This window comes from Vulpes lagopus, chromosome 6, assembly GCF_018345385.1.
Source record: "Vulpes lagopus strain Blue_001 chromosome 6, ASM1834538v1, whole genome shotgun sequence".
NCBI classification, from domain to species: Eukaryota; Metazoa; Chordata; class Mammalia; order Carnivora; family Canidae; genus Vulpes; species Vulpes lagopus.
This window is the reverse complement of record NC_054829.1, coordinates 30,261,370-30,288,571: the sequence shown is the minus strand read 5'-3', so window position 1 is coordinate 30,288,571 and position 27,202 is coordinate 30,261,370. Positions and strand designations below refer to the sequence as shown.

Below are 27,202 nucleotides of genomic sequence, written 5' to 3'. Positions count from 1 at the left end.
CAGAGACAGAGGCAGAGAGAGAAGCAGGCTCCATGCAGGGAGCCCGATGTGGGACTCAGTCCCAGGACTCAAGGATCACGCCTTGAGCCAAAGGCAGACGCTCAATTGCTAAGCCACTCAGGCGTCCCAAGATGACATTTTTTTTAAAAAAGGCCGTATACTGAGGATTGTCCCTTAAGTGTGGCTGCGCTGGTGTTGACCTGGCTCTGTGCGGACCTGCTGGTGCTCTCTGGCGCCCCCTGGGGGGCAATGCCCTAAGTACAGGCGGTCCCCAGTCTGGCCTGGGAGTGGAGCACAGGGCAATCCTTTGGCCATTGGAGATGACCATGCTCCTGTGCACCTCCCCAGCCCCAGCTCTTTCCCTGGACCTACTATGAGACACCTTCTGGTCAGTTCCAAGGGTGATCAAACCCCTTTTGGTCTGATGCCCATATCTGAATGAGCTTGCTTCCTTCTCTTCATCTTCAGCTGAAGACTGTCTGCTTCTGACCAGGATCCCCAAGGTCAAGTGCCTGCGCAATGATCGGCGGGAAGGTATGTTCTTAGACCCTGGGTGCCATCACAGACCCATTTTGGTCTAGACCACTGCACCTCCTTTCTCCCTTTTGACACCGTGTCACACGAAGCCAGCATGCTCCTGCTGCATTCCTGGGGGCCAGGACCAAGGTCTGTGGAAAGACCCTTCTGCTATCCCAGGTCAGCCCCTGTCATGGCATGATGGTAGGCAAGTTGCTCTACATCTGGCTGCCTGGGTTGTCTCTTGAGTTAATAATAGTACCCTTTCTGCCTTGCGTGGCTGTTGTAAGGGTTAAATGAGATAAGCTCTGTGGAAATGCTTTGAGAAAACCAGAGGACATTATCAAGCAGATGCAACCTCAAATCCAATTGAGAGGTGTTTTGGAGCATTAGCCATGGCATAGGATTGTACATGGCACTCTAGGAGGCACAAAAGAAGTATAAAACATGGTCCCTGCCCTCGGAGAGCTAAGGAGTCAGGATCCACCACAGGGACATGCTGGTCGTGATGATATGGGGGTCGAATGGAGACCCCAGGAGGGGGCATAGATGGGGCACTGTGAAACAGGTGAAAGAAACAAGGCAGGGCAGTCCAGGTTTTAGGACTCTGCAGCTACAAGCACTGTTCAGGCCTGGGTACACCTGTAATACTAACAAGCCCTCTTCCTGAGTGCTCACCCACAGGAGCCATTCCCTTTGCCTGTGTCCTCACATTCATTCCTCATAACAGCTCATTGTCCCTGTTTTGAACATAAGGAAATTGGGGCCTAAGAAGGCTCAATAATTTGCCCAGGGTGGTGAATAGAGGAGCCAGAATTCCAACATGGAGGAGGGAGGCCACCCTTAACCTCCCTCTCCTCCTCCCTGCCTGGGAAATCTGGATCTGGTCAGCAGGGGAAATGGCACAGTGAGGGCAGAGAGCAGAGCACCTTGGAAGCCAGAGAAAGGCAATTTAGACCTGATAAGGCAACTAGTAGGGAGCCACTGAAGGTTTGAGAGAGAGAGATGTGAGGGGCATAATTAAGAAAGACCAGTCAGGCCAAGGAGACCTTCTAACTGACATGGAAGAGGCCAGAGAGAAATTTCTCCTAGGCACTGGGTTGTAGGTGCCTTTAGGCCTAGGAATATAGTGTTTCCTGGGGCTTGCCCAACACAGGTGTAAACTTTTATTAAGTGCTTTCTAGCCACCAGTGGAGTGCAAGGATGGGACAGATGGATGGATGGATACTCCGATGGATAGAGGCAGAGTACAGGGCAGAGGTATGGCCAGGGAAATCTCTCCAAGAAGCAACTGTATTCTGAGCTCTTAGGGCACCAGTGGCTGCTCTGTCAGCACCAGATGGGCCTCCTCTCTCCTCACCAGGCAAGTGCCTAGCCCTGCCTGGGGAGATGCCAAAAGTGAGGCCGTTCTTTGACTGGCTGCCAAAAGTGAGCCATCAGCAAGACTGTTTGGGATGAGGGTGGAAGCAGACCAGAATCTAGCATGTGTAGGGCTCCTAGACACAGGCACTCTCCCGCACAGGTGGGGATTATTTTCTCTCGGAGTTGTTTAGATAAGAAAATCCAGGCTCAGAGAGGTTAAATAACATGCTTAAGGTAAGTGAAGGCACTGGCATACTAACTCCAGCCTGACTTAGTCTAGAAGATTCTCACCAGGTCACACATGATGATGCAGCTGAAGGGGATGGCCTGGAAGTCCCTGCGGTGGGCAGGGGGATGGGGGTAGAAGGGAAAGAGTTGTGGTTTCTGGTTTTCTTTTGGTACCAAAGCACACTTTATTGCACTGTCCACTCACCCCTGACTGTTCATCAGTGTGTTCCCAGAGCCCAGAACAGTGACCGGCATGCAGAGGGCATTCAGAGAATGACCTTGGAACAGTGATAGTTGATGAGTGGATGAGACAAAAGAGAGGGAGGGAGGAAATAATCAAATACAAAGTAAAACTCAATCATGGTAACTCAGAGAAAGCCTTGGCCCCTGACGGGTGCAGAGCCCTGAGACTTTGAGGGATGATGGGGAGGCAAATTGACCCCGCCTCAGCACCAACCCCTGTCCACTCCCACGGTAGGGCTGATCCGGTCCCGAGTTCGTGGGGCAGATGTGGCCACAGCTGCCGTCCTCACCTTTCTGGACAGCCACTGCGAAGTGAACACTGAGTGGCTGCAGCCCATGCTGCAGCGGGTGAAGGAGGTGAGTCCCTGTGTCCCTGGGGGAGCTCTGTCCCTTGGGATGGGCCCACGATGTACTTGCCATAAGGGTGTGTGAATGGTCTTTGAAGTTGGATAGGCAGAGTAGGGGGCTAAGTGGTCTGCTTCCCCCAGAGTGACTTCACGTTTGTGAGCTTTCTCCTCTGAAAATGGGGGCAATTGTAATATTTGTCTCTTGGGGTTATGTGGATGAGAGCTTGGGTGAGCTAAAAGCTCCTCCCATGAAGAGTGGTGGTGTTTTCCTCCTGGGGGAGGCGGGTTCTGTGCTGGGGCAGGGGCAGCTTTGGGTCAAGGCTGGGAAGCCTGAGAAGGAGGGAGGGGATGGGGAATGGTGTTCTCAAGGAGATATGAGGACAGGGGGTCCCCACCACGTGCTAGTGTTTGCTAAAAAGGGGAAGGGTAGGACAGGTGGAGGGAAGGATGAGGTGATTACAGATCAACCGTAAAAAGACAAATAACCCAACTTAAAAATGGGCAAAGGATTTGAATGGACATTTCTTCAAGGCAGATACACAAATGGCCAACAAGCACATGAAAAGATGCTCAAAAGATTCAGACTTCAGGGAAATGCAAGTCAAAATCCCAGTCAGATACCATTCGATACCTACAGGATGGCTGTAACCAAAGGATGGACAATATCCAGTGCGGGCAAGGATATGGAGAAGTAGGAGCCTTTTCACTCATCGCTGGTGAGAATGTAAAATGGTGCAGCCACTTTGGAAAACAGGCTGGCGGTTCCTCAAAAGTTTAAACATGGAGTTACCACATGACCCTTCCACGACTGGGTACATACCCAAGAGACATGGAAAGATACTCCACACAAAAACTTGTACAGCAAAAAAAAACAAAACAAAACAAAACAAAAAAACTTGTACAGCAGTGTTCAGGGCAATATTATTCAGAATAGCCAAAATGTGGAAACAGCCCAAAGGTCTGTCGATATAGCCATACCATAGACTATTATTCAGCCATAAAAAGGAATAAAGTACTGATTTAATGTGGATGGAAACATTTCTGTAAGTGAAAGAAGCCGATCAAAAAAGGCCACGTATTATATGATTCCATTGATACGATATGTCCAGAATAAAACAAAGCCATAGAAATAGAAAAGAGATTAGTGGTTGTCAGGGGCTGGATTTCTTGTTGGGATGAAGAAAATATTCCGGAATTAGATAGGGGTGATGGGTGCATAATCTTGTGAATATGCTGTAAGCCATCAAATTTGTATACTTTACCATTCATAGTGGTGAATTTTATCATATGTCAATTATGGCTAATGAAATTGCTATAAAAATGAATTATATCTCAGAATAAAAAAGTCTATAAAAAGGTGAAGGCGAGGCCCCCACAGAGCTCTGTGAGAAACCATGGGTGGTCTCCCCTGCTCCGCCTCCTCCCAGGCTTTCGCGGTCCTGAGACGAGTTGTGAACTGAGGGCAGAGTGAGGCTCCAAGTGGCAGACAAGAGGATTCTGAGGGTCAGCACAGAATGTGGGGAGAGAAGAGGCTCTGTTCTGGGTCCCTCCGTAGAGGGAGAGCCAAGAGCGAGGCGGTTGATAGTTTTGATAGTTTTTTATACAGCATAAGCTACCAACAACATCACTACCCACCCCTCCAAAAAAGAAAAAACTAGTAAACCTAAATCTTTAGTAAAATGGACATTACCCACCAATGTTTTGGAGGTGGATTTGTGACTAGGAGGATGAAGGGAGTAGTGAATCTGACCTAGAAGCAGATGTGGCATGAGAGAGTGACACCCAGGTTGTATAGGGAAAGGAGTCCCGGCCCTCAAGCTGCCAGGAAGACTCGACTCAGACATGTACAAAGGTGGTTGACAATTAATAAAACAACAATTCAAGCCAGCAACAGAAGAGTCACCTCAGGCAGCATATGATTCGGTGCCCCAGGAATTGTCTGGCCTGTACTTGGGAGAGCAGCTTCAGAGGAAGAAATCCTCAGCCTGCCTCAATCAGGCAGGGTTTCACTGAGGAGGTGAGATCCCAGCAGGGCTCAGCATGATGTGAGAGGAAGAGGCTGGGAGAGCACTGCGCCCGTGGGACCCAGGTAGAACCTTCCAGGAGCCTGGATGTGATGCTGCAGGACAGCTCGCGCGAACCCGTGGTGTCCTACAAGAAGGGCCAGGTGCCCCAGGCCTCGGAGAGAACGTCTTCCCAGAGCAGGCAGCTAGGCCTTTCTTCACAGAGTCCCTGGCCTCACACCATCTCTCGTTCCTCGCCTAGGACCACACCCGTGTGGTGAGCCCCATCATTGATGTCATCAGTCTGGATAATTTTGCCTACCTCGCTGCCTCTGCTGACCTTCGTGGAGGTGCGTCCATCTCCTGGGGGAGGGGCTGTAGACTTGAAAGGGGCCGGGGTGGGCAGTCTAAAGCCTTGATGGGGTGCTCTTCTTCCCCTCTATGCCAGAGTGTCTCACACCACCCCCTTACCTCCAGAAAATGAAAAGGGATAGCGTCAAGCCGTCAGGTTCAGGACAAAGCCCTCTGGCACAATCAGGGACAGAGCCAAGCTAGTCTTTTGTCTTCCTCTCCGCACAAACCCTGACACATCCTTCCCAAATGCTGTCAGCCCAGGGAGCATGCCCACAAGTCCTGGCAGGAGGACATGATACGACAATGTCTTGAATGAACCCCTGGTGTGTATGCCTGGAGGTGGTTCTGGCCCCAGGCTGGCAGCCACATATGGCTATTGAACTCTTAACATGTGACCAGTCTGAATTGAGATGTGCTGGAAGGGTCAACTACACACCAGGTTTCAAAGTCTTAGTATGAAAGACTGTAAAATACCTCATTGTTTTTTATATTGATTCATGTTGAAATGATAACATTTTGGTTAAATTGCATTAAAATATAGTGTTCAAATTAATGTTGTATGTTCTTACTTTCTGATATGGCTACTAGAAAAATTTAAATTACACATATGGCTTGCATTTCTGGCTTGCATCAGACTTCTTTTGGACAGCTCTGGTCCAGACTTTACACTGTGTTGTCCAATATAATAGCCATATTTGGCTATTTAAATTTTTTAAAGATTTTATTTATTTATTCATGAGAGACACAGAGAGAGAGGCAGAGACACAGGCAGAGGGAGAAGCAGACTCCCTATGAGGAGCCTGATGCAGGACTTGATCCCAGGACCCTGGAATCACGCCCTGAGCCGAAGGCAGTTGCTCAACTACTGAGCCACCCAGGTGCCCCTGGCTATTTAAATTTAAATTAATTACAACTAAATAAAATTCAAATTCAGTTCCTTAAGTTGCACTAGCCACATTTCAAGTGCTCAATAACCCCACGTGGCTAGTGCCTACCATATTGAACAGTGCAGATAGAGAACATTTCCATCATTGCAGAAAGCTCTATTGGACAGGCTGCACTAGAGAATCTGTTGCTAGGAGCTAGTAGGCAGAGTGGTTTTCCTATTTGGGGCCCAGCCTTCCAAAAAATTGAAACAGCTATTACTTAGGTCTTAGAGTTGAATGGGATTCTGAAGGGAGCCAGGCATTTCTCCTGTGAGGAATCACCTCAGGGCCTTTGCACTTGCTGTCTCCCCTCTACCCCCACCTGGACTTCCCTTTCCCCACTCCATAGATCAGTCCATCATTCAGGTCAAATGTGATCCCATTACAGAGACTTTCCTGACTACTCTTACTAGAATGGGCACCTCTCTTCTTTATTTTTCTTTTAGCACTTTTCACCTTTGACTGGCAGATTATCCTCTTACTGATTTACCTTTGTAGTCTCTGTCCTACCCAGTAGATTGAAACTGTGAGGGCAGGGACCTGTCTCATTCTGAGTGAAGGAACGACTGCATGAATTGCCCAGTGCCCTCTGTGAGCTGGGCTCTGATCAAGAGAGACCGAGGGCAGTAGCTCTGCCCCCAAGCTCTGTCCTCACCCCACTCTATCCCTTAGGATTTGACTGGAGCCTACATTTCAAGTGGGAGCAGATTCCTCTGGAACAGAAGATTGCCCGGACCGATCCCACCAAGCCCATAAGGTCAGTGCTGCTGCGGGCTCTGTGGACACCCCTTCCTGCCCTGGGTTGGGGTCCTGGGAGGCCACTGGGGGGCCATCTCAGTTGCTGGTGCTCCTGAGATTGCACTAAGTGCTGACTTGGTTCTGGGCCCCAGGGACAGGGAAGACAGAGGCCAGGGAGCTGCCAAACATCCTGCCCCTGCAACTCTGCAAGCCAGGGATTCTGGGGGCAAGTGGCCCATCTGGAAGGGCTCCCAGCTTAACCAGCTTACGCATGGCTTCATTCCTCTCCTTGCTCCCAGGACCCCTGTCATAGCTGGAGGAATCTTCGTGATTGACAAGTCCTGGTTTAACCACTTGGGAAAGTATGATGCCCAGATGGACATCTGGGGGGGTGAGAATTTTGGTAAGTTGGAAATAGCAATAGCAATTACAACAATAATGGGTAACCCTGCTCGAGCACCTTCTGTACCTAAGGCCCTGTTCTATATGTGTAATTAATTCATTTAATCCTCACAAGTCCTGAGGTAAATACTATTATATCTCCATTTTACTGATAAAGAAACTGAGGTACAGAGAGGTTAAGTAATTAGTCCAGAGCCACACAGCTAGTAAACAGAGATTTAGGTGGCCAGGGGGAGTGTGTGGTCACATGGCTAGACATGTATGTGGAAAAATAAACTGTAACCAGGGCTGCAGCTTAAACACACAGCTGCTTCTCTTCCAGAAAAAGCCAGAGGTGGGGTGGGGGGTGCAGCAAAGTTTGGCTAAATGTCAGCAATGGGGGCAGACGGGCCTCGGTGCAAATCCTGGCCCTACCGCCCACTAGCTGTTAGGCCCTGGACAAGTTAAAGCCTCCCTCAGCCTCATGTCCTCAAGAGGCTGGCATGAGTACCAAATAAGAGAGGAGTTAAAATGAGTGGCGCACTGCTGGTGGCCGTTGTCATTACCTATGGCGCTAGAGGAGCCCTCTGGCTCCAGCAGGAAAGGCAAGAGCCCAGTGAACCCCCAGGGTGGCCAGCGAGGTTCAGTTAGTTAAAGGCCTGATACAGAAGGAACATGGGACATGGATAACATAAGGGGGTCTACTGAAGACCCTATGCCCACATGTAGGCAAGCTATAGGGAGCCACAGGGACAGCTTAGTCCTGGGCTGGGCTGGTGACTGCTGCGAGGTGCAGCCACTCCTAGTTCTGAAGGATAGGGAGGGAGTGCCCTCTGACAGGAGCTGCGGTCTTGGGGCACCTGTAGGCAGCCCACAGAGCCCAGGCGGTGGGTGTTGGAGGATAAACACCCACACTCATATTCCCCTCCTCCGACTCTGACTGACCCTGCCAGCCCGCAGGAGGGAAGCCCACAGTGGCAAGGAGCGGGGTGAAGGATGGGGAACAATCCGGGGCTCTCCTGTTCTTTGCAGAACCTTTTGTTTCCTTCTTCATCCTCACCAGTTTTCTTGTGAAGTAAATAGGGCTGGTGGTATCCCACCCATTTGACAGGTGGGAAAACTGAGGTCAACGCTGCCTTCCAGATTTCAATCGGGAAGGTCCATATCTGACAGGTTCATGTGCTGCTCCTATGAGAGCCGCTGAAGTGTTGTGAGGTGTGATCAAAGCGAATTCTGTGTTTCTGGAAGGTGAGGAGCAACTCTTCCTTCTCTCTCCCCGATCGGGACACAGAGGAGCAGTGAGGCTTCTAATAGGTCATCCAGAGGCACCTGGGTGGCTTAGTCAGTTAAGCGCCTGCCTTTGGCTCAGGTCATGATCCTGGGTCCTAGGATCGAGCCCCACATCGCGCTCCCTGCTCAGAGGGGAGCCTGCTTCTCCCTCTGCCCTTCACCCTGCTCTCATGCTCTCTCTCTCTCTCTCTCAAATAGATGGATAAAATCTTTAAAAAAAAAAAATTGGTCTGATCCTAATTCAAAACCAACTGGAGTGGAATCAGGCGTGGAATGTTCTCCCCTTTGTAACTTACTCTTGGAAACCATTTGCAGACAGGCATTTGGAGAAATAAATTCTGGGAATTGGGGTGCACTGACTCTTCCATTCTGACCTCCTTTCACATGTCTTGGGCCCTTGTTTGTCCTCAGTCTCGGCCTCAAAGGAGCTTTGGCAAAGCAGGTTTCCCGTAAAGACTCAGAGGACTGGGAAACTAATAGTCTCTCCTACATCCAGGAGCCTTTTTCTTTTGGCTTTTTAGTCTTCTTTTTTTTTTTTTTTTTAAGGCTGATGATTGACAGAGAAACAAGTAAATGATCAAATGGCTAACTTCAAATTCTGCCTGAGGCAAGGGCTCCATGGTTGGGGAACTTGAAAGGTGAACCACAGAGTGGTTCTGGGAAGGGTTTTGTTTCTTAGAAGAAATTCAAAGAAATTTCTAGGCTAGCCATGGTGCTCAGATGTTTAGCTGCTGGGAGCAGTTTTGAGCCAAGAGAGCCCTGCTGCTAGTGGGTTTAGGCCTTTCATTTTTATTCTTTTGTTGAAGGAAGGGAGGTGCCCAGACTGAGACTCATTCCCGTGTCCTCTCAGAGAGCGGAACTCCGGCACCCCAGAGGCCACCGTATATGGAGGTGGCAAACATGAGAACCTTGGGATTCCCACTAGAGGTCCTTTTAAAAGGTAGTCAGATTGTGGCAATCCTCTGCTCATGACCCTGCAAGGACTGTCACATCACTGCCATCAAAGCCCACAGTCCTCACACCATCTGCCCTGCCCCCACAGCATACCAGCAGCTCTGTCCACATTCTCCTGCCTCTCCCACTCGGCCTCACTCGGCCCCCTACCCCGCCACCCCCCCGGCCACCAGCCCTGCCAGGCCTCCCTGTGGCCCTTGGAACTTGCCACCACTCCAGCCTGTACCTCTGCCCTGCTGGTCCTTCTGCCTGGAATGTTTCTCCCCAAAGAGCTGTGTGACTTGCTTCTTCACCTCCTTCAGGTCTTAGCTCAAATGTTCCCTTACAAGTGAGGACTTCGCAATCAGTCTGACTAAAACTATAGCCCTCCCTGCTCCACTGGTGTTCTTCAGCCCCTACCTGCTTCATCTGTCTCCACCGGACTTAATGCCGTCAGACAGACTACACATTTTACTCATTTTCTTGTCTACTTGCATTTTTGTTTCTTATCTTAGTGAGTTCCTGTCTCCCACCCATGAGTGTGGAAGGATTCTAGAACAGTGTATGACACATAAAATCGGGTACCCAATACAATTTTGCTGAATGAACTAAAGAGTCTGGTTTAAACAGTACAGCTTGTTGGACAAAATGTGAACTTGACATTGTAATTCTGCAACAGAGAGTTTGTGTGATCCTGGAGAGGTTAACATGTTTGGGCTTCCCAGACCTGATTAAAAACATAGGGACAGGGATGCCTGGCTGGCTCAGTCTGTAGAGCATATGACTCTTAATCTCAGGGTTGTGAGTTTGAGCCCCACGCTAGGCAGGGAGCCTACTTAAAAAAGAATAAATAAATTTTAATATTTAATAAATATAAAAGCAAGCAAAACCATATGGGGATGATAATACCAGCTTCACATGCTTGCTGTGAGAATTAGACTTGGGTTATAGAGCATGGCACATAGTAAGTGCTCAGTGCTCAGTAAAAGGGCAATGTTTACTGCTTCTTACTGTGTTGTGGGTAATGACCGTAACAGTATGGACATAATGCACTGGTGAGATGAAGTGACTTTCCTAGCATCACCAAGTTGGTCCAGCAGAAATGGAACCAGAATGCAGCTCTCTGTCTGTTGGCTGACCTAGGGAAACCCATCAATCTGGTTGATTGGCCAACCCTGATATGCCACATACCCAGCCCTGGCCCCTGGCCCACGTCTGAAAGTTGTCTGCTGTACATAGGCTGGCCAGAGGTGGGCATTAGTCACTGCGGGGGTGGGAGTCGGCCCTGATGAACTGCACCAGGTAAGAACCCCCAGGCCTGGCCAGGGACCATGAGTGTCCATACAGCCAACTGGGGAGTGGGAAGAGGGACCAAGTCTAGAACTCATGAGAAAATGGCCTTTTTTTAAAAGAAAATTCAAAACAAAACAAAAAACAAAGGTTGTGTATTTTCTGGGACAGGAAGGAGATGTTTTAATGTCACAGAGTGTCTGTCCCACTGTAGGGTTAATATGAAACAGTAATCAGAAGAGATTAGGTTCAGACAGCTGCTAAGGCGAGTCCTTGCCAGAAGTGATAATGTTGAGTCAAGAAAAGAGTAGGCAGTTTGTGGTGTCCCCCTTCCAGGAAGCAGAACAGCCCCTTGCACCTCTCAGCACTGAGGGACCACAGTTGCCCGCAGAAGCTCATTCAGCATCCCCACCGCTATCAAAAGGAAACCAGTGGTAGCCTGTACATGGAGACCCCCTGCGCCAAGAGGGAGGTCTGGGGCCAGAAAGACCTGCTGGAGCGGTCTGTGGCCAGGCTGATGGTCTGTTTTCCAGCCTCGTGGATGCCCAGAGCTGACTGACAAGCAAATGCATTCTTTCTTAACAATGTCTGGATGGGGCTTTCTAGTCAGAGGCTGGAAATGATGCCACATTTGATTCAGTTTTCCTTCTCCTCATGGTCTTGGTGTTGCTTCAGAGCTTTCCCCACTGCTCTTCCAGGGCTCAGAGGCGGGCAGTGTATAGGGGGGTTGGCGTGTATGTGTGTGTGTGTGTGTGTTGTGGTGTCTGTGGGGTGGGGTATGTGGAAGGGGTGTGTGTGTGTGTGTGTGTGTGTGTGTATTGTGGTGTCTGTGGGGTGGGGTATGTGGAAGGGATGTGTGTGTGGAAGAGGTGTATGTGTGGTATGTGTGTATAAGATGTGTGTGAAGAGTGTGTGTGCAGTATCTGTGGGGTGTGTGGAAGGAGTGTGTGTGGAGGGGGTGTATGTGTGGCATATGTGGGGTGGGGTGTGTGAAGGGTCTGTGTGTATATATATGTGTGTGTGGTGTCTGGGGTGGGGTGTGTGTGGTATATGTGTGTTTGTGATATGTATATGTGGTATGTGTGGAAAGGGTGTGTGTGGTCTGTGTGACGGGGTATATATGAAGAGTGTATGTGTGTACGTGGTGTGTATGGAGGGGTGTGGGGGGGACAGGGTATGTGTGGGATGGGATGTGGGGGGTATATGTAGGGGTGTGTGTGTGATGGGAGTGGGGTGTGCACATGCATGTCAGGAACATGTACAAGGATGGGTACATCCTGTGTAAAAGGGCCCAGGAGCCCTGAGCCCGGCATGTGCCTCCAAGGAGACACCAGAAACAAGGGACACCTTCACTCAGCGGGGACTTGCCGAGGACTCATCCCTCCTGACAGCTGCCATCTCCTGCAGAGCTCTCCTTCAGGGTGTGGATGTGCGGTGGGAGCTTGGAGATCGTGCCCTGCAGCCGGGTGGGCCACGTCTTCAGGAAACGGCACCCCTACAACTTCCCTGAGGGCAATGCCCTCACCTACATCAGGTAGGTCACATGCAAAGAGCACCAGGCTAGGAACCAGGACACTTAGGTCCTAGACCCCACCAGCCCTGTTAGTTACTCATGTGGCTTTGGGCAGGTACCCACCCCTTTCTAGGCTTCAGTTTCCCCATTTGTTCCCTCCAATTCTGGGATGCCAGGTGCTTTAAGGGGTGAAAGGATGAAATTGAGAGTGTTGTCGCCAGGCCTCCCTTGTCTTGACCATCTTTGTCCATAAGTGTCTTGGAAAACTGGCCCAATCATTAACTGGGGGCCACTCACCACTCACTGGGTCCTGGGTTCTGGTCATGAATGCCATGTCCTGAGCCTGACTTGCTCAGCATCTGTACATCCATGTCCCCAGACCAGCTCTCCTGGTGGGGATGGAAGGGGAAGAGTCTCCTGAGCACCCCCTTTGAGGACAGTTCTTTGGCTCCATCAGGCCCATGCTTCCTTGTTTGCAGCAGGGGCTCCCTGGTCCAGCTAACCAAATGGCTTATTATTTTGGTTTTCTTCTCCCCGATACACACCCCAGTTTTTAATTTTTATTATTACAAAAGTAGTACATGTTCGCTGTAAAATACAAGCTGTGCCAGTATATATTATATGGACCTACCTGTACATATATGTGTTTTTACTCTTTATATTGTATACAGAGGAAAAAACACAAGTTCTTTTTACCCAGTCTGACTCCTATCCGACCTGTCTCTTCAAAAGTTAACTACAGTTACTAGATTTCTGGTCTATCATGTCAGGCCTTTTAACTCATTTTCGTATATGTAGTTCATGTAGAGAGAAGCACATACACCATAACTTTGCATTTTTGTATAAATGGGGTCATGCTCTGTGTTCTTTCTGCAGCGTGCTTTCTGCCCACACTAAATTATAGCCAACCTTCCGTATCAGTACATCCTGACCATGGCATGTACCCTGTCATGTAAAAGTAGGGGCCATTATTTTCCTATCGATGCACATTTAGGCTGTCACCTGTGTTTTACTAAACAAATATTTGGTACCTGTCTTTTTTGCCCACACGCAGGCATGTTGGCAGGAATAGATTCCTCCAGTGGAGTGTGAAGAGTATACGGACATGAATTGTTGGATGTTAGCAAATCATACTCCTTGATACCACCCCAAATAGTGTTATTTTGCATACATTCCCAAGATGCTCATCACCCTGTATTGCACAGAGCTGATCTTGATCCTAACTCTGTCATCACACTGGTGACTTTATTTTGTTCCTTCCTCCCCTTTTAGGAATACCAAGCGCACTGCAGAGGTGTGGATGGATGAATACAAGCAGTATTACTACGAGGCCCGGCCCTCAGCCATCGGGAAGGCCTTTGGCAGGTGCGCCCCTCCACCAGCTGTTTGCTTCCCTCCACCCACGTTAGCACAACCATAGCAAAACATAAAATGGTCTGGACGCCAGGGAAACACTCACAGTCTCCTTGGTGACTGAGGCCCTCCCTGCTGGGCTCTTGGGAGGGGGGGTTCTGGTAGGATACGCGGCATGAGACAAGACTGGGTCCTTGAGGCGCATGTAGCCTCGTGGGGAGAAATAGCCAGAGAGGGCTCGGTGATGAGAAAGAGCCACCCATTCACAAGCTGCCTGCAGGAAAAAGGGTATGGGTGGGAGTACTCAGGGCTGGGCTCTCTGCAGAAAACACTTGGGGTTTTGCTGCCACCCCCTGCTGTTCAAAATACGTTTGTGATCGGTTAGCCTGTTTTCCTGTCCTGGACTGGCATGACTACAGTCTAGTTAAACATTTTCAAAATGTAGATTGGTTATGAAATCAATTTCATGGGTCGTGACCGGCATTAAAAAAAAAAAAAAAAAAACAAAACGATAGAGAACACTCTAGATTGGTACAAGCAGAATATAAAGGAACAGTTGATTGTAGTTAAGCCTAAGTATTGTTTGCTGAAATTTATTTCAGTTATACATGTATATATGTGTAGCTATATATGCACATGGGAATACTCGATCACAATATAAGATATATTTCTGGGATCCCTGGGTGGCGCAGCGGTTTGGCGCCTGCCTTTGGCCCAGGGCGCGATCCGGGAGACCCTGGATCGAATCCCACGTCGGGCTCCCGGTGCATGGAGCCTGCTTCTCCCTCTGCCTGTGTCTCTGCCTCTCTCTCTCTCTCTCTCTCTCTCTGTGACTATCATAAATTAAAAAAAAAAAAATTAAAAAAAAAAATAAGATATATTTCTTTTTTTTTTAAGATTTTATAAATTTATTCATGAGAGACACAGAGAGAGAGGCAGAGACACAGGCAGAGGGAGAAGCAGGCTCCGTGCAGGGCTCGATGTGAGACTTGATCCCAGGACTCTGGGATCATAATCTGAGTCAAAGGCAGATGCTCAACCACTGAGCCACCCAGGCACCCTACTTCTTTTCGTGGAAAATTAACCTTTACTGAAGACCTCCCCTGTGCAAGGCTCTTAGGCACTCTTAATTCATTTGATTCTCCAAAAACCTTCTGAGATAGGTGGTCATATTTACTGGTGGAGAAAGGTCATCAGCCAGTGGCCATTTCCATCAGTGTAGCAGAGGATGCTGGGGAAGTGAAACTGTGGCATCCATGGCTACATCAGAGCGGTCTTGTTTGCCAAAATTCCTGAAAGATGTTTTTTTTTTTTTTTTTTCCTGAAAGATGTTTAAAGCATGGTTTTCTTGTTAAACCTTTTCTGCTAAAATTGGAATACCGGAAAGGAAAACTTAGAGCTCAGTAAGACTCTGCTCTCTGAGAAAGTAAGGACCAGCTAGTGATGTGCTGAGATCTCAAGAAGTGAGAAGCCAGAGCAAAGCAGGGCCCCAGCCAGCTCCCCTGATCCAGGAAAGTGAGCAGGAATTTAAGGAAAGAAATCAGGAATGGCCAGGAGACCCAGGGTGACCTTGCAGGTCAGAGATTTATGGCAGGTGGCCACGGCTAGAGGGCAGGCTGGGGACAGCTTCTGGTTCTGCCCAACCTGGGGTGGGCAGAAAGAGAAGGCCCGCCTCCTGGGGCTTCCTCCCTGCACCCACTTGTCAAAGCCTGAGCGTTCCTTCTCTTTCAGTGTGGCCACGCGGATTGAGCAGAGGAAGAAAATGAACTGCAAATCCTTCCGCTGGTACCTGGATAATGTCTACCCAGAGCTCACGTGAGTACAGCCCTCAGCTTGTGTGTCTTGGGGGACCCGCCCCCTGAGATCTCCCCAGCTTGGGCAGTCAGGCTCTTTCTAGTTGTCACTGTTCATCTTCACGTGAAGGCTCTGGGGGGAATGGGAAGGAGTTAAAAGTGAGAGGTGGTAGGAACCAAACTTTTAATGGACTGGGTTGTAGAGCCAGAAGTGGGCATTGTCCCCATAGGGAAACAACACTGCATTATGGAGCAAAAACCACAAAAGTAAAGATTCATTGCTTTTGACTCTGTTCTCTCCCTTCTGGGAGTTTATCCTAAGGAAAGAAAGCAAGCAAAGCAAAAGACTATCGACAAGATGTTCATTCAGCATAGGCTTCTCTGCTGCTGTGAAAAATCTGGAGATAACTAATAATAGGAGGTGGGCATAGTGAATCCCAACGCATGGATCTGAACAAATATTATCTGTCCATTAAGACTGCAATCATAGAGACGGAAAAGCCATGGGGAAACGTTTGCTTTGACAAACTCTAAGGAGGATGCAAATGGTGTGTGCACTGGAGCTGAGAAGCTGTATCTGAGTGTGTGTGTGTGTGTGTGTGTGTCAGCTCCTGGACTGGGGGTGAAGTTGTAAGGCTGGGGCAGGGCAGTGAGGATTCCGTTTTTCTCCTTTTAAAATCCTTTTCAGCCTCTTAACTACGTCCACATGGCTCATTTCCTCACCTCCTTCAGGTCTTGACTCAGATGTCCCCTTCTGAGGCGGGCCTTCCCCCACGAAGTCTCTGTTTGCAGAGCACCTCCCTCCCCCAGCATCACCCGCTCATTCCACCATTACCACCATCAGGGCCTATGTGGCCAGGTAATTTTGTTCTTGCCTCCCTGCACGTGACAGTACACGTGTGAGGGTAGAGGTGTGGACCTGCTTTGTTTGCTGCTTGATCTCCAGCCCCTGGGACAGAGCCTGTCACAAAACGGGCACTCGATAAATATTTTTGAGTGAATAAATTGCATAGTCAATAAGCCTCAATAGTAATAACTTGGAAATTAGCATTCTCCTTTCTATAGCTGTCACCTCAGGGAACGGATTATTTCATAACTGCCAGCTTTCTCCCAAGGATGGTGCTGCAGCTTTCCAGAACACTCACCCCTCAGAGCCTGCATGTCCTCAAAGAAGGCAGATCTTTGTTTTTTGAAAGCAGATTTGATTTTTGGAAAAGAGCCATAGTTAGGTTGTCACCAAATCCAGTGAACCAGGTGATTACCCCCAGATAAGGTGATCCTGGGTCCCATCTAGAGTATGACAAGGAATGGAACAGGTATCGAGAATAAACTGATTCTGGGAGCAAGTTTCAAGGAATTTCAAGACAATGTGAGCAACAGCAGCATCCTTGAAAAGAGTTGGCAGCCTGGCTAAGCCAGCTCCCCACACAATGGCTGTGGAGGGGAGAATGTTGATTTAGAAAAGTATAATAAATGAACCACTTTCTCCAGTGGCCACTTTTAAGGGGATGGTTTCATTCAAACATGTCATTTCTGAGGAAAAAAAACAGTCATTCCTTTATATCTGTCAGAGTTTAGACAACATTGGGAAGGAGCCATGGGCTCTAGACCTCAGGCCGGAGCTGGGAAGCCTGTGGGACTCATCAAGGAGGACTGGGAACGTTACCTTTCCATTCCACACCCAGTCCCCACACACGGTGTCCCATGTCCTCCCCTGAGAACCAAGAGGAAAAAGTGCTTTGTAACTTTCAGAAACTTGGATCTATCACAAGACAGGAGAGTGGATGAAACCAGCTCTGTTAAATGAAGAGGATGAGTCATCTTCTGTTTGTTCTGGCACTGTGGGAAGTTTTAAAATATGATTTTTTTTTTTTTTTTTGTCGGTAAGATAGAAACTGCAGACCTCATTCCTGTCCAGGTTACTCGTCCCTGGTATGCTCTTCAAGGTCGGCCTCAGTTCTCAGGGTGCCCGGAGAGGAGTGCCTCTAGTTGTTGGTTAGGAAGGGCATCTGGATGCCAAACTGATACCAACTTTCCTCCAAACAGGGCATCCTAATAGTTGGCGCAGATGGTTGGTAGAGAGACAAAGGAGGCGAAGGGAAAGGCCTCTGCTTTCCTAGGCCTGCTTACAATCCCACCACAGCTCTGCCCCCATCAGACCAGAGTCCAGCGGCTGCCCTCAGCTGCTGCTCCTTTATTATTTTATTAGGATGGTCGGGAACGGTAGTGCAAGCTGTGCATGCCACATTTGCAAGGGCGCTAGCCGGACAGTGGATATTGCACATTTATTATAACAGTTCCTGGCAGATGGTGGTAAAAGTCTTCGGCAAAACCAGTATAATCTGACAGTTTTCTAACAGATGGAAGTGAAATGTCTCGAGGAGGGGATGCTTTTGCTATTTCTACAAAGGCCTCATAAGGGCTCATGGCAGCCCAGCTGGGAGGAGGCCCACAGGGAGGGAAGCAGCTGCGGATGTAGCCAGGAAGCCGAGGAAGGGTGGTGGAGATGACCATCACAGTGGCCCCAGGGTTGCTGCCACATGGACACCCCTGGAGCTACATCGGGTTTGGAGATTGTTGCCCATACCCCAGGTTTCCTCCATAAGCTTTGGTGGGCAGGCCTCCATGGACAGCACCCACCTCAGCTCTGAAAGCTGATCCCCCTACACATGTCCCTGAGGACAGGGGCAAGGAGAAGAACACAGAAGGATCTGGAACAGCTTGGGCTCTGAGCGGCTCTGGGGGGGGGGGGGGTGGTCTCAGCAGGCATCTCATCTCCATAGAGAGGGCAGTAGAACATGTCCCTGGATGAAGCAGAGGGTGGGATATCTTTGCACCCCAGCACCTTTGCCCTGGTAGAGGTTGCGAATTCAAACCCTGATCGGATGGGCAATGCAAATCAATCCGGTGGGCAGCAGTGAGACACTAGGGAGTTGTGGGGACCATGGCAAACTGGGATGCAAAAGCCCATCCCCCAGGGGCAGCCACTACTCACGATGGACCAACCATGTGTTAGTACGTCAAGTGCCTCGCTGGAATGCAAGCTCAGTGTGGCCTGATCTTTCTGTTTTCTCAAGAGAAGCTGGGTTCAGATTTCTTTGTGTAACCATCAGATTTTTAATATTACCAATTAATTAAAAGCAACAACCACCACACTCTGCAGGTCGGACAAAATTTTGGGGGGCCATATTCAGCTTGGGGACCAGTTTTTCAACCTGTGGTCTAGAATTATGCAAACTCTCAAGAGGGGCCTGGAGAGTGCACACTCCTGCCAGGAGTGTGCGAGAGGAAAGTCAAAGTATCTTCCTGAGGCTTTGTGGGAGGGGGTCATGGTTTGGGGCTTTCGGGAGCTTCCATCCAGCCCTGAGGAAGGAAGACCTGGTTTGGTTGAGATCTTGCAAGTGTCAACAGCAAAGAATGCCAAAAGTCTCATGATGCCCACCTCCCCAGCCCACCTGGGTTCTCTTTGGATAGAGGTAACAAGAGGTGGTTAAGATTAGGCACATGGCCAGACTCCTGGTTCCCTATCACCTCCGGAGGCCATAATCCAAGAGCATATATGACCAGTTGGGGCCAGCAGCCTCCTTAAGTTCATTATCCAGAGTAAGACAATGTGTCGTGTGTGTGTGTGTGTGTGTGTGTGTGTGTGTGTGAGAGAGAGAGAGAGAGAGAGAGAGAGAGAGAGAGAAAGATGTGTGTTTAAGCATATTTTCCTGCACGTATACATTTTTAAATAATATAATATTTTGAAACACATCTGTTTTATTTGACAGTATGTTATAAACCTTTTCCATGCTATCAGATACTCATTTGGAGTCATTTTTTAATGGCTATGCAGTTTTCCATCTTACAGATAAATCAGAATTTATTTAGCCTGTCCTCTATTGTTGATATCTACGTTTTCAGTATAACCAATCACTCTGAGATGCATGTCTTTTAAATTAAATCTCTGCAAACATCCAGAATTATTGCTGCATGATAATAACTTTCCAGAAGTAGGATTGAGGTTGTTAGGCCAAAGGTATGCACATAATTTTTTGTGTGTTTTTTATTATTGGAATACAACTGACATCACTGTTGTATTCATTTCAGGTGTATAACACAGTGATTCAACAATCCTATTCATTCTGCAATGCTCCCCACAATGAGTATAGTCACCACCTGTCACCATATGACATTATTACAGTATTATTGACTATATTCTCTATGCTGGACTTTTCATCTCTGTGGCTTATTTTATAACTGGAAGTTTGTACCTCTTAAGCCCCTTTATCTATGTGTGCACATTTTTAAGGCTTTTGAAACACAATGAATGCCCTCCAGAACTTTTGGGCCAGTTTATGCTCTTACCCATAGGGTATGAGAAGATCCGATCCCATAGCTATTGCCAACACTGGGAATCGGTATTGATTGGTGTTGATATAATTGTGTATATATGATAGATTTTATATAAATAAATATGTAGAAATAATACACATTTATTACATATTATATTTATGTACATGTATATGGTAAACAAACAGTGGTGATGCTCTAATATGTATTTCTTTAATCATTAGTGCGATTGAACACATTTTTTTTTAACACATTTTCACGTTTGTGGGTTTTAAATTGCCTCTCCGAAGTGAGCTCTTCCCTGTCATTTTTAAATCACATATTGAGTTCGTATTTGGGCCCCAGTGTCTCCTCAAGTTTTCTTCTTTCTGGACTGCGGAGCCCTGGGTTTCTGGTGTGAGCTCTCTTCCCAGGGTCCTCCCAGTCATGGCTTCCAGGGTAGGAGGCTCTCACAGCTGCTCAGACCCAGTGGGACAAGGCTTAGTCTTCCCAGAGGCATCCCTCTCCTTCCCGTCCTCTGCCCTCCTGCCCCTGCTGGCTAGGGCAAGGCCCCTTCCCCTGAGACCGAGACCAAGAGCATGGTGCCTGGGGAGCTGGAGCACCACCTCTGGCTGAGGGGTGAGCAAGCCTGGAGAGGACAGAGGACAAGCCTGACTGCTCCCTTTTCTCTCAGAGTCCCGGTGAAGGAAGTGCTCCCTGGCATCATTAAGCAGGGGGTTAATTGCTTAGAATCCCAGGGCCAGGACTCAGCTGGGAACTTTCTGCTTGGAATGGGGATCTGCAGAGGGTCTGCCAAGAACCCCCCAGCACCCCAGGTAAGCTGCTTACTGCCTCAAGGTCAGGACCAGGAAGGGGAAAGGAGCCAGAGTCATTGTCCAGGAGTGGGGTGGGGGGCTTCCCTCTGCTCATTCTCATTTTCTCTCTGCCTACACCGTCCACAAACCTACTTTCCCAGGGACCCGGCATGCTCTCCCCTCACATGGCTCCTTAGGTCTGCTTCTGCCACATTCCCATCCCTTTTACCCACTTGTCACACAGTTGCCCTCTGTGCACCACCCACTTCCTCCTTACCAAGGAAGAAATGCTACCCACACAGCACCCAGTTCTCTCCTGAGATGCAGCTATGGTCAGCGTGTACCATGGGCAGCAGGGCAGCCAGGACTGCTGTGTGCACATGCGTGTGCCACACACAAGTGTTGGTGTGCCCATGTCAAACTGCTGCCCTGGTCCCACAGCCTGTCTCTCTCCCTATCCCCCCAGCAGAGCATCCCTTAGTACACCCCTGATTGCCTTCTGGCCAACTCCAGCTAAGCTCCCTGCCAATACTTTTTATCACGAAAACTTTCAAACATGTAGAAAAGTTGAAAGGACTATATGGCGAATACCCATATACTCTTATTATTTGTAGAAAATTCTACCGAAACACACAGTGTTTGTTTTATCCCCTATTACCTACCTGCCCTTCCATCACTGTACACTTTGACTCGGCCTTTCATGTCCCTGTTTTATAGGCATGGCTGTTCAGTGACCATCTCATCCAGCAGCAGGGGAAGTGCCTGACCACCACCTCCACCTCCATCACCCCAGGATCCCTGGTCATACTGCAGGTGTGCAACCCGAGAGAAGGCAGGCAGGTAAGCCTCCTCACCCCCAGGGATGTGCAGGGTAGGTGGCAGCTTCTGGCAAGGGAGCCCTGGATTGAAACAGATGGACTCAAATAAGCCCTCCAGAGTGAGGGTCACTCCAAGTGAGCATCCAGATCAAGTCTATTGTATTCATGAAGAAACACTTCTCTTTTTTTTTAAGATTTTATTTATTTATTCATGAAAATACACAGAGAAGAGAGAGAGAGAGGCAAAGACACAGGCAGAGGGAGAAGCAGGCTCCATCCAGGGAACCCGGACGTGGGACCCGATCCCGGGTCTCTAGGATCACGCCCTGGGCTGAAGGCGGCGCTAAACTGCTGAGCCACCTAGGCTTCCCTTTTTTTTTTTTAAGATTTTATTTATTTATTCATGAGAGACACAGAGCAAGAGGCAGGGAGGCTCCCTCCATGCAGGGAGCCTGATGTGAGAGTTGATCCGGGATTCCAGGATCACACTCTGGGCCAAAGGCAGGTGCTAAACCGCTGAGCCACTGAGGGATCCCCAAGAAACACTTCTTTAAGTAAATATTTGTTAAACGTCCATCCTGCCAGCCTGTGAGTTCCACTAGGGCAAGGACCGTCAGTCTTGTGTCCCTACAATACTGCATCCCTATCCCCTGACAACCGCCACAGCCAAACTTGTGTTGGCTTTCACCAAGAGCCCATGCTAGGAATTTTACATAGATTGTCTCATCTTATCCTTGTGCCACCCAGGGATTTGGGCCCTAGTACCATCCCCATCTTAGAGGTGAGTAAACCGAGGCTTGCTGAATTTAAGAAACAGGTGTCAGATGAAACATAGTTGGGAAGTGGTGAAGATGAGATTCAAACCCAGGTCAGTGTGACCCCTAAGCCCAGAGTATTAACCAGGAACACAGTAGGTGCTCGATAAGTATTTCTTGATTGTGGCTGCTGGGAAACTGAGACCCAAATACACCGATTTCCAAGCTGACATGACAGCCTCACGTGAGCGCTGCCTTTTCCATTTGTCAAACACTCAGCCATCCTGTCTCCATGAATCCTGGGAGAGAGGCCAGGCCCACCTGTCAAGAAATAAACTGATGTTCCAAGAAATGACATCACTTGCTCAGGATACACAGCAGCCCTGGGAGTCAGCCCAGCTCCCTCCCTGGCTGGGAAAGAGCCCCTCTGCCTGAGGAATGGGGACACAAAGGCCAGAGGTCTGCTCCAGCCTTCCACTGCCCACCCCGGTAGCCCTCCCTGTGCCTGAGCCTGGCCAGCCAGCGGGACGTGCAGGGGCCAGGAGGGCGCCTGGCTCTCAGACTTGGCCTGCAGGGTTTCCTCCCACCCTTTTCCTGTTTGCCTGGGGCAGCCCTTTCTGTAGAGATGCCTGGCAATTTGTTATGCCCTCTGGAAAAGCAGCCAGATCCTCTCCCTCCAGCCTGTGTGTGTGTGTGTGTGTGTGTGTGTGTGTGTGTGTGTGTGTGTGTGAATTGTGTGCCATGATCTGCTCACTGGGCCTGCTGGACACTTCTGAGGGCCTTCTGATGGGCAGAGGAAGTCTGTCCTGCCCCCTCGGGCTGCCTGCCGTGCGCCCCTGCCCTGCTGTAGGGATGAACTCTCTTTCACTGGGGGCAGCAGACCTCTCTGAGGGTCAGGCTTTGAGACCCCTCCCATCCCTGCTTGCCGAGGCCAAGCTAGGAAGTAGCTCCTGGGGCAGCCACCACTCAAATAATTCTCTGGAGCTGGAGCATCAATCCCCCTCTATACTGACCTACCTCCACCTACTCTGCTCCTGCAAGTCCTCCAGGCCCCAAGCAGCACCCTGGGTCCTAGGGCCTCTCCTCCAAGAGGATAGGATGAGCAGGTCTCCCACTGCCAGTGTCTTCTCAAAGCTAGGCCTCCTTTCTTGGTCCCCCTTTGGCTTCCAAGGCCACTGGGCATCATGTATCCAAGAGGCTCTGTGTCCTTGAGCCAGTGCGATGGAGTCAGCAGACCCCAGCCCAGCCACCCCTCACCTCTCGGAGCCTTGGGCTCCTCCCGACCCACCTTGCAAGGTCCCTGCAGGAAGGGAGGCTGATGAGACGGGAGAGTGCCATGAGGGACACTGTTTGACCAGGCCCAGGACAGAGGGCCAGGAGAGTGCCCGATGGCATGGGTAGTAAGTGGGAATCCTGCAGTTTGGAGAGCACCTCCAGGGATCGGGCCCTTCATTCATCTGCGCATTCACCCTTCATAAATAACACCGGACTGGGTACCCGCCTGTGCTAGGGAGCGTGCAGCTCATGTTGGCCCCAAGACAAAATGGAGGACATGCCCCAGCAATGCCCAGGAGGGGAGAACATGGCCAGCCCCTCCCAGGAGGTCATGGACTAGAAGAGCACAAAGCAACAGGATGCTGTGAGTTCCAGAGGGACCAAGGCCCTCCTACCCACTGCTCTAACTTTTAGGCCAAGGGCCTCTCTCTGCTGGGGCCACATGGGCACCCCACAGGCCCACATTCCCAAGAGGAATCTGCAGCCCCCCACATCCCTCCTGGGTGCACCTCCCAGGTCAGTTCCCTCCTCTGCCGGCCCAACCCCTGCAGACCTAGACCTGGCCCCACAGCTGGGTGCAGCTCAGCCCCTTTGCAGGCATTCCAGCAAGCACATGGCCCCACCTTCTCCAAGTGGGGGGTCGAGGGGGCTCCATGCATCAGTCTGAGCACTCCCCACTTCCTGTGGGGAACAGCAGAGACACAAGGAGAGGAAAGATGGACAAACAGATCTCTCTCACTGTTTATTCTTTCCTGAGCCTTGAAGCCTGGGTCGGCCTCTCACCCTTTCTCTGGAGTGTTCCAAAGGACACCGTGTCCTTCTCCCAGCACCTCCAGATGTTCTGCAGGAACACGTCTTTTCCCCTTTGTCAAGCCTGGAGAAGGGGAGACCCAGGAGGGGACTGTAACAGGGACCCCAGGCCTCCCACCATCCTGCTGGTCTTACCCCTCATCACTACAGACATGGGGGCCAGTTCCCATTTAGGGCTATCGGTCGGTCACCTGACACACAGGTACAGCCAACAGGGAGGGGTGGGGTGTGCTGCAGGGGTGGGTGCACTGTCTGGGGCAGGACCTTGGTAAACGGAGAGCAAGAGCAGGAGCTCAGTCCCTGTTGCCCCCGTGCTGCCAAAGACACTGGGCCCGTGTCTAAAGAGAACCTAGAAATACAGATTTCTATGTGACAACTAAGCCAGATTTTAAACAAACACTGTACTGGCCAAACAAAATACATCCCTGGGTCAGATTCATTCAGCCCACGGGCCTCTGATCTAGACTCCATGCTGCACTACGGAAGCAGTGTGCATCGGAAGGGAAGGGGTTTGAGGCCATGTGTGGGGTCGGGAGCTCTTGTGAAAGGGACACAGTCTGCTCTAAATGAGAGGGGGGTGTCCTAGGGATATTCAGGCCATTTACATACATGTCAAATGAAGCTCTGGACATTATTATTTTTAATCACTGTGTTTTCTTCCCGGTTCTTCCCCCCCAGAGGTGGAGGAGAAAAGCCTCTTTCATCCAGCACTCAATCAGCGGCCTCTGCCTGGAAGCCAAGCCCGCCCAGCTGGTGACCAGCAAGTGCCAGGCCGACGCCCCAGCCCAGCAGTGGCAGCTGTTGCCGCACACATGACGGTAGCCCGGGGCCTCCTGTACCTTTTGCATGAGACTTTGGGACTGGAAGCGGGTTAGGGTGGGGGAGTGTAAAGCAGGCCGTTCCCATCTCCTCACATTTCTGCCGGAATCATCAGCAAACACCCCTGCCACGACACACGTTTCTCCAAAGCTTGTTCGGGGAGGGCACAGGGGAGCAGGCCCTGATGCCCTGGCTGCCGTCCCTGCCTTGCCCCAGAAGAGGTCAGGATGCTGGACTGCTGCTGGGAGAAACTGGGCAGGCCCCGTGGCCCTTTGTCCCCTCCTTTCACCCTCCTGGGGTCCCGGACAGTGTTTTGCGGGCCCTCCCCTGTTGGCTGGGGAGAGAAGGACAGAAGCCCACAGAGGGCCCCCATGGGGTCACAGGGCCCACCTGTGGGATCGGCATGTGGGCAGCATGGCTGGGGAGGCTGTGGGCGGGAGCAGGGAGAGGCAGCTGGAGAACAGGAAGGAGGCCAGAAGCTCCATGGCCTGTCCCAGGCAGGTGCTGGGCTGAGTGTGGGAGGGATGGATCTGGAGCAAAGGATGGATAATTTGAAGAAGGATGTGGATGGAAAAGCAGCAGAGCACCAAAAGAGTTAGTTTCTTCCCAACAACCCACAGTTCGTCCCATGCCATGTCAACCCTGGGCATTGTGCCCTGCACTCTGGTCTCCACATTCCCAGCAAGAGGCTGCCAAGGGGGTCTGCACGGGCAGCCTTGGGACACAGTTTATTAAACAGATCCCACTTCTGTTTGGCCATGTGTCAGGCCAAAACCTTTCTCTTGGGCCTTAAGACCTGCTGGTGCCCTGTTCCCTCTGCCTGGGCCCATGGTGATGACCATGTAAGGGCAGGCAGCCACCAGTGCACCACTGAGCAGCCCCCATCGTCATCCAGACTTTCTGACTCCTGCCTTCTCAACAGCCTTTGCCTCTGTAAATGCAGCATTATGGGGTCGAGGCGGCTGGGAAGAACAGGACCTCCCTTCTGGAGCTAAACACTCCCGAAGACATTAGGGAGTAAGTCCTGTGGCCTAAGCCTCATCCTTACCCCTCCCCACTGCAGGAGGGAGTTCTGAGAGGGTCAGTTCCCACAGTGAGGGTGGGGGCAGGAGCTGACTGGCGTCTCTCCTCTGTGTGGAGAATCCCCGGTTTCTTCTCACGGCCACTGGGCTCAGGGCCTGGTCTTAGAAACGTTTCTGCTATTCTCATATTCTCTTCCCCAACCCTACTGGCTCAGGCAGTGTGATCTTTGGCAAAAGACCAGGGGTATGAGGACCCCTGGGCATCCCCCTCCCAAAGCAAATCAGCCTGAGACCTCTAGGGAGTTCATGGATTCCAGAGGGCCTGGGAATCTCCTGAAATTGTCCCCCAGATAGTGCATGTGTGTGCATATGAGCATTTTCCTGGAGAGAGAGGGTCCATGGATTTCCCCCAGCTTCTTACAGAGGTCCCTAATCCCCAGAGGATCTGAACCTCTGCTCTAGATTGGAGCAACCATCCAGCCAAGCTGCCATGCCCCTTCTCCCTCCCTGGCGTGCCTAGACTGGTAGGGTCCTGCTCCTCCACATGCCCTCAGGCCAGCAGCCCCACCTGGGGGGGCTCAGTGGCTTCTTGTCACCCCCTGGCTCTCACTAGGCCCTCACAAGCAGTGCTCTTGTGCCCCAGCACGGGGCCCTTGGCCCCCAGGGCCACCACCTTGCATCCTCTGTCACCATGTTTCTTCCACCCCCATCTCTGTTGTATGTGTCTCTCCCCCTCCCACAGGCAGTGTGGACCCTTGAGGATGGGGGAGCACAGCTTCCCTCACTGAATGTAAGGGGGCTACTGCTCAGAGAAGCCTCTGAGAACTCCTTGCTTCCCCCTGGTCAGACTGTGCTTGTCAGCCACCCCTTGTGGGACTCAGCCCTGGTCTGTTCTTGCTTTTCCTCTCCTTGAGCAAAGCATGTGCCACTAGCTGTCCCTGAGGGCCTTGTCTTTATGAAACACACACTTGGAATAAAACCACTTCTCACATGTACGTGTGCACCAGTGCCTTCCTTTCTGACTCCAAAGCCACTGTTCCCTGCCTCATGGAGAAGTTGGGGCCTCGATTCTATAAAAATGAAACTGAACACACTCAGGTCTAAGCCCCTCTTGTACCTGACAGCTTGCTCTTCAGCCCATATGCCCCATGGTACCCCAGGGAGCCAGCAGGTGGCCCTGATGCTGGGCAGGGTGGGACCAGAGCCCAGGCTCCTGTGGCCTCATCGCGGGACCGTACTTGGGGCATTGAAGTGGAAACCACAGGGCTTTTCCCAACGCTGGCCTTTTGCCAACCCTCTCTCCT

At 50.5% G+C, this 27,202-nt stretch overlaps 1 protein-coding gene across 1 annotated transcript in view; it reads left to right on the top strand.

The window, feature by feature from the left end:
* Window positions 1–26,889, top strand: part of GALNT16 (polypeptide N-acetylgalactosaminyltransferase 16) — a 91,777-nt gene extending 64,888 nt beyond the window's left edge. Inside the window, exons 5-15 of the mRNA XM_041759598.1 lie at window positions 469–534; window positions 2,585–2,706; window positions 4,962–5,049; window positions 6,652–6,736; window positions 7,017–7,120; window positions 12,019–12,145; window positions 13,397–13,489; window positions 15,209–15,292; window positions 20,279–20,420; window positions 21,117–21,239; window positions 24,736–26,889. Coding sequence (XP_041615532.1) covers window positions 469–534; window positions 2,585–2,706; window positions 4,962–5,049; window positions 6,652–6,736; window positions 7,017–7,120; window positions 12,019–12,145; window positions 13,397–13,489; window positions 15,209–15,292; window positions 20,279–20,420; window positions 21,117–21,239; window positions 24,736–24,873 — 1,172 coding nt within the window. The 3' untranslated portion in view covers window positions 24,874–26,889. The remainder of the gene's footprint in view (window positions 1–468; window positions 535–2,584; window positions 2,707–4,961; window positions 5,050–6,651; window positions 6,737–7,016; window positions 7,121–12,018; window positions 12,146–13,396; window positions 13,490–15,208; window positions 15,293–20,278; window positions 20,421–21,116; window positions 21,240–24,735) is intronic.
* Window positions 26,890–27,202: the final 313 nt, after the last annotated feature.